This window comes from Glycine max, chromosome 11 (genome assembly GCF_000004515.6).
Source record: "Glycine max cultivar Williams 82 chromosome 11, Glycine_max_v4.0, whole genome shotgun sequence".
NCBI classification, from domain to species: domain Eukaryota; kingdom Viridiplantae; phylum Streptophyta; class Magnoliopsida; order Fabales; family Fabaceae; genus Glycine; species Glycine max.
The window spans coordinates 2,529,918-2,539,848 of NC_038247.2; the positions used below are offsets into that span (position 1 = coordinate 2,529,918).

Consider the following 9,931-nt stretch of genomic DNA (forward strand, 5'->3'; position numbering starts at 1 on the left):
AACAAATTTAAATTCTTGCAGAGATAAAAATTCATTTCATCAAATCAAATCCCATGTGTTTAACAGAGCATTTGATGCAGTGTCTAAATTAGAAGGAAAAATAAAAGGTAAAAGACAGACTATACCACATCGCAGCATTATCTTTCTCCATTAGCATTTACTCAATATATGTCGCGGTACTCTACACCATTTACTCATCACTAAGTATCAAGTTTTCAACTATGAAAGAATAAATATCTATATTGAAAAATAAGACAAAAAAAATGCCAATAAACACTAAATCATAAATAAAAGCAGGAACAATCAAGTAATTCCGGACATTGAATGCATCCCAATCTGGTCATTTTCCCATCCTTTTGGCAATGAATTTATGCAATCCACTCAATAAGGATAAGAATCCACCCTGTGTGCTTCCTTTTTTCTATTTATCAACCGAGACTCTATATTATTTCATACTTACATTTTTCATCAGGCGTTTTAGCAGTACTTTAGAAATCTCCAATTAAACATATTAGAATGCTTATGTTTAAAAGGTCTGTTTAGCAAATAAAAACAAATTTAAAGTAAATGTATTATCATTCTGTTCTGTTTCTATACTATACTCTTACCTGCAGAAATCCAAGAGAATTTTTTTTTCTGATAATTTCGAGAAAAAGGTAACTGTGCACCATTTTATGCAAGTACACCTTCCCTGATTGAAACTTAAAAAATTTATATTATACAGTGGCTTTAGGATACACCAACTTGTCATAAACTCTTGACAGTTCACTAAATTTGATAGGTTAACTTTTAAATGGAAGTACACCATCATTCCAATCCAAATTGAACACATTATAGATTTTTTACAAACATAAAATTGAACCTATATCAGTTAGCATGAACAATCCAAAGTGGTTCGAAACAGATGTACCATCCATGGACAACTATTTATGTAGTCAACTTGAAGTTTGAAACGCAAATTTGTTCTCTTGGGAGTGCAAGAAATAAAAATAAAAATGTTATAACATTAACATCATACTTTTTCAAAATAATTTAAGCCTTTATTTATTTATCTTTAGATGACTCTTATTCATGCAACAACTCATATTATCACTTTTTCATTTATCTGGATAGCTGGAATGTGAGCAATCCTAGACCAATATCTCCCATTCTGAATTTGATATCTTGCTTCCAGCAAAGGACATTCTCGCATACAGAGTATTTCAAGAGAGGATGACAGATGATCTTCGGGTAAGGACTCAAAGCTTCAACTTATCTCAAGCAATTGCAATGATGTGGACAAACCATCAGCTGGGAAGGAAATCAAAGATGGGATGTTGGTAAGAGTCAACTCTTGAAGACAATTTGCACCGAGTATAATCCTAGGCAAAGACTGCAAGCTGTCACACTTTTCAGTCAATAATTTACCATAAGAGAAGTTTTCAAGCAAAGACAACAGTCCTTCTTGTCCTTCTCTCATATGTATTATTTCGATTGACATGTTCCAGTGCAGATCAGATGATTTTGTTACTAAACGGTTGCACTCCGAGAAACTAACATCTGTCAATGAAGGTAGACGATTGGGCAATGTTCCTCTCAGCTTGGGGCACTTGTACAAATGCAAACGCTTAAGACAAGGAAAAGGGAAGTTTCTGCCTTCACCTTCAAATGGTAGCCACTCCTGCCATTCTGACATATCTTCAAACTCCAGAATCTTCAATGATGGAAATGGCTGAAATGATGGGGAGCTTGCATTGCTGCAGTAGAACTCCTAACCAACCCTTCACCATTTTCATCCTTTTGATGGCAAGCTCCTTGAGGGAAGGTAGTTGTCCAAATGGAGGAAGCGACAAGCAATGGTTGCAATCACTGATACTAAGGACTATGATGTTTGAAAATGAAGAATCTCCTGTCCAATTTGGAAAGCTAGTGCCACCATAACATCTGATGTTGAGTTTCTTTAAAATTGTTGATGGTTGCAGGTTCTCAAGTACATTATTTCCAATCTGTGGATCTTGTGGATCACTGCCCCATTCCAGCATAAGCTCCTCAATCTGCTCTTTCTTCTTTAAGTCAGCCTGAAATGCATCTGCAGGGTTAATAACATTTTGCAGATTCAAAATGGAAAGTTTACCATGCAGATAAGGAAGTTTTCTTAAATCTTTGATCCTTAGTTGTCTTCCAAGAATAAAAACTGTCAAAGTACGAAGATCTTGTAGTCTGCAGATTTGTGCAGGCATCTCTTGCAAATTAGTGTCACTGATGTCAAGGTGGCGCAAATTAACCAAATTTCCTATCTGTGGTGGCAATTGAATAAGAAATTCACAATCTGATAATATCAAAGTTTGCAAATTGTAAAGCATAAATGTTTCATCTGGTAAGCTTTCGATGGAAGTGTAGGAAAGATCCAGATACCGCAAGTGCAACAAATTGCCAATTGAATCAGACAACTCAGGTATATTTCTGTACTTAGAGAATGACAATGCTCGCATTATCTTAGTTTTGGCAACCAACCATGTGATACCTTTTTGGTTAAGTAACATTCTTCAAATGGATATCCTAATCGTGGTAGAAAGCTCCACAAACTCCTTAGCTCATACAATCCCTCAAATTTTTTTGAGACATCAACTTCTCTCTAAGAAATGATAAAAGGCGCATAGTTTTTGGGATTTCACTGCCCTCAAAGTAGCGAGAAATTCTTCCAGATACAAGTCTAGCTAAATCATATATTAGGTCATGCATACGAAAATTTTCCTCTACAATATCTTGATCTTTTTGAATTAAGGACCTAGATAGTAATTCATTAAAACAATCATCACCTACTGATTCCAATGCTTTCTCTCTATCGATTTGTTGAAGGAAGCCTTCAGCCATCCATAACAAAGTCAATTCCTTCCTATCCAAAATCCAACAAACATTGTTTTGGAAAAATAGAACAGTAAGCAAAACATCTTTTCAAATGTGTTGGAAGATGGAAATAACTTATCTGCGAAGCTGGAAAAACATCATCATGTGCCCATAAGTTGCTGTTTAGAAGTCTATTCCATTTCCCAGCATCATCATTTAATCGCAGAAGACCTCCCAATGTTTTAGCCGCTAATGGGAGGCCATTGCATTTTCTTGCAATTTTCCTACCAATTTCTTCTAGGCTTGAATATTTGTCATGACCCTCATTTCCAAATGCATGTCTGGCTAGTATGCGCCAACAATTTTCATCTTTAAGAGGTTTCAGCTCATAAATGGGAAATGTATCTGTGACTTGCGCAACTCTCTGTCGTCGGGTTGTCACAACGATCTTACTTCCATTTTTTCCACTATTAAGAGGTGCTATTAGGTGATGCCTATCATTATACTTTTCATTCCAAAGGTCATCAAGAACAAGCAAAAATTTCTTATCTTTTAAGCTATTCTTTAATTCAACACAAAGAACATCAAGATTAGTAATATGACAATCTTTCGATGTGAGAGACTCAACAATTTTCTTCGTTACCTTGGGAATGTCAAAATCGTCTGACACCCATGCTCAAGCTGTCAAATCAAAATGATTCTGTACTTCACCATCATTATAAAGGGATTGAGCAAGGGTTGTTTTTCCCAAACCTCCCATGTCCAATATTGTGATCACATCTATATCATTAGACATGGAATCATCATCAGATAGAAGCATGTTAAGTAGCTTCTCCTTGTCATCCTCTCTAGCAACCACCACAGAATCAACTAGTGAATCTGTTACTATTTTATAAGAGACTCTCCTAGTAACACTTTGCAAGCCAAGAATATCTGTCTCAAAATGTTCTAGCCTTCTAGATATTGCTTCAAGCTGGGAATTCATGCTCCTATAGAATTTTTTAAAGCGAGAAAAAACCAATGATCTGACCTTTGTAGAAAACTTATTAGATTCTCCCTCCACCTTGCATCTCAGAGCATTTGTGTTGATTTCGTCCAACAAATCTTCTGCGTCTAAGACAACACCTTTCAACTCACCAAGCCATTCCTTTAATGCAACATTGTCTATCTGCTTCTCTTCAGCATCATTGAGCACAGTGTTAAGTGTCAACAACTTTGTCTTCAACTCATCCAACACAGAAACATCAAGCTTTCTGCTCGAGAAGAAATCTCAAAACTCTCTAGAAGTTATCCTTTTTACTAAGATCTCCACAGAAGCAGATATAAGTGCCTCTCCCACCATAGCTAAGGACATTTCTTATCTTGTTTTTGAAAATTGGAACAGAACACTGAACAAGTGAAGAAGGTCTTGTTGAATGCTGAACAAGATACAATGAGAAGTGAAGTTTAAGAAATTGAGTTAAGGCTTAAGTCAACGTTGCAATTTCACATACATTGTTGTAAACGCGTACGTGTGAACATTTTTTTTTCCATAAGCTGGTAAGCATTTGCTGCAGAAAAGTTTCGTTGTTGTATTAATTTGTAGTCGAAGTCCTTGTCGGTTCTCGTACCTGGTTATATAGTTTATTATTATTATTAACCATCATATCAACTCAACTGTGGTATATTCTTCACCAGGATAGCAAGTTATATATTGATTTGATTAATTATGGTTAAATGACTGACTGACTATATGATGTAGCGAATTTAGTTTCCAAATTATGGAAGTTACGTTGTGTTTTAGATATCTTTGGTAGTACAATTATAGATGCCTAAAGCTAGATAAAGTCGTTGTCAATGCACATAGAGAGTTGCTATGCTTACAAGTTACAATAAATCCACTCACGACTCACCCAGCAACTGCTGCTAGTCATGAGTCGTCGCTAAGGGTGGATTCTAACCGAGTCTTTGATTCTCTTTGGATAAACTCTAAAAATACTTTCAGGAAAACAAACCTTTTTAAAGCTTCAATAGCCTTTTTAAGTGGGCTGCTACAACTTTTATCTTTCGCTCATTAGGCTTGCAAGGGCATTTGAATTTTGCACCTCCTAACTTGTATCCTGCACCTCTCATTTTATGTGCATGGACAAAAATAGTCCTTTCACCAGGAACTCTGATTTTGATATGGTGGTAAAAAATATCTTCTGGAATGACCATTCTGAAATAGGGTGATACAAAACTATTCTGGAAAGTAAAAATTATCTTCCAGAATAACTATTCTGAAATAAAAATAAGTATTTCAAAACTATTTCGAAAAAGTTATTCTAAAAGACAAAAATTATGGTCATTCCAAATTTATTGTTCCACAACAAATGTCCCTCCTCATACCAAAAACCCAAAACCCATCCAAACCCATAAATGATGATGCACAAAGGGAGGGTGAAGGAGGTGGCGTGATGTGAAGTTCAAGGTTGCAGCCGTCGCGGGTGAAAGAGGTGTCGTCATGATGCAGGTATGCTTGTGAGGGAGGTATCATCGTATGTCTTAAAGCAATGATTAGTTTGAGGGAGGTATTAAGATATTTTAATCTTTTCAAACGTTTCTAGGAGGTGCAAGATACAATATGGGAGATGTAAGATTTTAGTGTCAATAGCTACTATTTTAAATGTCCAAACTAAAATTAACAATGATTCTACTATTCACACCCTCTAATTACTATTAAGACTCCCTATTTTAATGAAAGGATTAAAATACTCTTCTTTTTTATTCCTATTAAACCCTACCTATTTAAGACACCCCACCCCTACCTATTTCCATCTTTGTCGCATCCCTTCCCCTCCTCCTAGACTGTCGAGCCCCAAGCTCTAATATAAAAATTAGGTTAAGAGAAGAAGATTACAAGAATTAATGAATCAAAACCTTATCTTTAGAAATCAGGTTCGTTAATCATTCTACTTTAGATCTGGATTAAATCATGTTTTCTAACACAAAACAATCCATAAAATCATGGTTGATCAAGCCATGAAAGAAGTTAAAGCATCGAAGTATAATAAAGAATGCATTGAAAGTAGAAAGTAAATATGAAAAATCACAAAGAATACATGCTTTGAAGATTTGACGAAAACTTATTTATATTATACATAAATTCACAACAGAAATTGTTTACATGTTTCAAGTACGCAAGTACCCAATGAAAACTTGTTTTCCCTTGTGACCTGAATTGAAATCCGTGCATTTTTTTATATGCTAATTAAACTTATATGAATTTTGATCTTCATTGTGTATCGTACACGATATACCAAACATGCATGTGTAGTGGGCTTTAGGGAGGATGAGACAGGTCCATTTTGAGCTAAACGATTACCATCGACAACTTCTACCTGTGGGCAAAGAGCTATGACAATGCAACATGAGCGATAAACTGCTATAATTGATAATGCAAAGTCAAACTGCATTGCTGAAATTGAGATTATTGTTGAGAAAATCTTCAAAATGTTGAAATCGTTTTTGAACATATTAACTTACAATATGTTTAGAAGGAATAAAAGTGGGAGGAAAAAAACACAAAAGAACAATATCTTTTTCTTTGTTTGATATGAGAAGAAAAAATTGACTTTTAGATCATAAGAATGTATTGTTTTTTTTGCATTTCTTTGCAATTTTGAGTAAAGATTTATAAAGTGAGTTTCATGCATTTATCAAATATTTTCTTAACACTTTTACTCTATCAAATGAAACAAGTTTGTATAATTCTTTATAATCCTCTTCAGTTTTGTTTTTTTTCTTGTCCAAACGGAATATTGTCCAGAGTCGTGACAAAAATGATAAAATATTGCAGAATATCTACAGTATTAGTCATACTAGAATGGGTGACAAGAATAAAAGCATGTGTGATTCACGTTTATGCAGCCCTTGGTTAGGAACAAAAATGTATAATGAATGATAATGATGGGACTAACTTTTCTCCTAGAGTTGTCAAGTTTGGGATGAAGAGTACGAACATGACAGGTGGCTACATTGCAGCGGTTAACTACTGCCACTGCCATGTAAAACAAAATATGGACGTCCCCATAACCTTTCTCGTTAAAACTGTCTCTATAATCTTTCTCAATAAAGTTAAGCTCGCAATTTGTCATGGATATATAACGAGGACACAAATATGGAACGATGCATTCAACTTAGTATTTTTTAAATATAACTATTTTCACGACAATTGATTTCAAAAAGCTTTTTGAGTATATGCGAAATCGTATTTTTTAATATTTAAAATTAAAAGTATAATTAAAGAATTATATTAATATTAAAAGGATTTTGAAATTTTGTAAGCATTATGATATTAACAATCATAATATTAGAATGATAAAAAAACACGTATTGTTTGTTAATCATGTCTGCATAAAAAAATTCAAGGACATGTAATAAATCCTTATTTAATCAATGAAAATATAACATTAGTAGTAATATTTAAATTAGTAAATAGAGAAAATCGTAAAAAAAATTAACTTCTTCATTCAATTATTGTTCAAAAAATCAATTTTTGTGATAAAAGAAGTACTAAAGTGCGCAAACATTAATTGGTGGCATACCATATGCCTTCTAGCCAGTAGCGAGTGAAAACAAAAGTATAAAATTTAACTGGAACTTTTTGTTAAAATGATCTATAATGTTTTTTTATCAACATACTATATTATATAATAATACAGAGAGATGAATAAATCTAATTTATTCAATGAAGGAGCCTACTCCACAAATAGATGAAGATTATAACCCAATGATAAATGATAATTACAAAAATTAAAATTAAGAAATTATTAACTGTTAAACTAACAATAATAATTATCTACTATTAAACTAACAATAATAATAATTTACTGTTAACAATTTATTACTATATAATAATAGAAAAATAACAACTTATATTATTGATATAAAGTATTTATTAATTCTAACTCTGATGAATAATTAATTTATGTTGTTAATAGAGTAAATTATTATTTGTTATATACAAAAAAAAGTATAAATATATCTGTAAACAAAGTGACAAGTAGCATTTACATGGAATATAGGTTATTTTTACGAAACTTAGTAAGACCCCCAAGCAGGGAAAGGAGGGTCATCGAGCCGAAAAGCCAAGTCTAGATGTTCAGCTTCGGCTACTAGCCACGGCGCCGAGTAATCAAACTCACCTGCACTGTGACTTGAGTCCAGTAAAAGATCAGGGAACTCAACCTCAGAGGAGGAACTTGGTATGCTCAGCTGGGCCTGGGCCTGGGCTTCGACTTGGGCCTCAAAGTTGAGTGCAGCAGCTTTGGCGGCGGCGGCTTGGATGTCCTTAGGGGAAGTGGTGAGTGGGCGCGGAAGGTGTGAGGCTAATTCGGGGAAATTAAGGAACGCAGAAGTGCCTTTGATAGTGAGAGCCGCGACATCATGGGCTCGAGCCGCCATTTCTGGCGTGGAAAAAGAGCCGAGCCAGATTCTGGACTTTTTTTTGGGCTCTCTTATTTCTGATACCCATTTCCCCCACTTACGCATGCGCACACCGCGATACGTTGGGTGCTTCCCATCACTGCTTCTCTTCTTCTTCTTCTTATCGTTACTCTCAACACTCACTTCTTCGTTTTCACTTTTTTTCTTCTCTTCTGTCAAGTTATGGACTTGGTTATCTTCCTCTTCCATTATGTGTTTGGTGTGTGAGAAACAGTGGAGATTTTTAAAGAGATAAACAGTTCCAATGTTGGCATTTTCCTTTTCCTTTTCCTTTATTTCCCTACCAATCCTCCTTCTCCCATCTCTTTTCTCTTTTTGTTATTTTCTGTACCAAACGAAAATCCTTACACATCAGTAACATCATATAAGTTTTGAATATGAATAATATGATATAAATTTAAGTATTAGAAAATGTGATATCATACCATGAGTATTAGTTAAAAATCTTAAATAATAGATAATAATTAACAAAATATGTTATAGGTGTTTAATATTATTTTCCTTTTGATATATGTTTGAAATGCATTTATTTATAAAATTAAATATTTTTAGAAAGACAACTATTTGTAGTTAATCAATTCTCCAAAATAGTATAAAGATTGAGAGAGTATTGAAGCAGAAAAATATATTTAGAGTCTCATATACATTTTTAATTTTATTTAAAATATTTATAAAAGTGTATGAAAATGTATTAAGTATAAAAACCTAAAAAGAATTTTAACTTTTGTTTAGATTATTTTTTTATTTTAAAATATGAAATGATAAATAATTTTATTATTCTATTACTATGTTGTATATATAAAATTATTAATTTTATAAACTTTATAAAGTTTATAATTTTATTAAGACTAAAGAAAGAGTGAAAGAGAATGTTTAAATAGAGATCATATATTTAATTATAGTGTCATAAATATTTCTCGTTTAATTTACCATAGTTAGTTTAGTACTAAAATGATTAATAAAATAAATATATTTAAAATGATCAATGCACTAAATAACAAATTTAGTTAGGATAATTAAGTAATTTAAATGTATTTTTATTAAAATATATAATAAATTAATTTAAATATTTACTAATCATATAAAACACTTTAACATTATTATATAAATATTAATCTAACAAAAATTTAGTGTAAGAAGTTTTTAAAACCTCCCAGAAAAATACTCGACCTTGAAATGCTTTTGTGTGAGATACTCACAAAAAAGTTTACGTTCATAATGGTATTGAGTAGGATTTTCAATTAGTTAGTTACCAGTCGGTCGCATTTTTAAATAGCTTATTATTTACTTAAAATTAAGCAATAAAATATGAGATCAATGAATTATTTGTTTTATTTTTAAAAAAAATAGACTAATGAAATGACCCAAGTTTTTTTGTCTATTACTTTTAAAACATAAAAAATTATATGAAAAACTTAAATAAAATTGAAAAGAATAAATATATTTGTATCTTTTAAAACACCTTTTTTTATATAATATTTAATTTGTTTTTCACTCGTAAAATTATAACACATACTATTTAGGAAAGGATAAATAAACAGTAAGATTATATATATATTAAATACTTCAAAAAAGGAAATAACACGTTGATGATTTAATTTATAAATAAATTTAAAAATAGTATGTGATATAAATATAT

General features: G+C 32.3%; 1 protein-coding gene and 1 pseudogene across 1 annotated transcript; both read right to left on the reverse strand.

Moving 5' to 3' along the window:
• On the reverse strand, positions 1,247 to 4,187 carry LOC112998401 (putative disease resistance RPP13-like; annotated as a pseudogene).
• Positions 7,523 to 8,698, reverse strand: LOC100817503 (dehydration-responsive element-binding protein 3). The gene has a single exon (XM_003538700.5). It carries the CDS (start codon positions 8,479 to 8,481, stop codon positions 7,888 to 7,890), a length of 594 nt encoding a protein of 197 aa, XP_003538748.1. The 5' UTR covers positions 8,482 to 8,698; the 3' UTR covers positions 7,523 to 7,887.
• Positions 8,699 to 9,931: the final 1,233 nt, after the last annotated feature.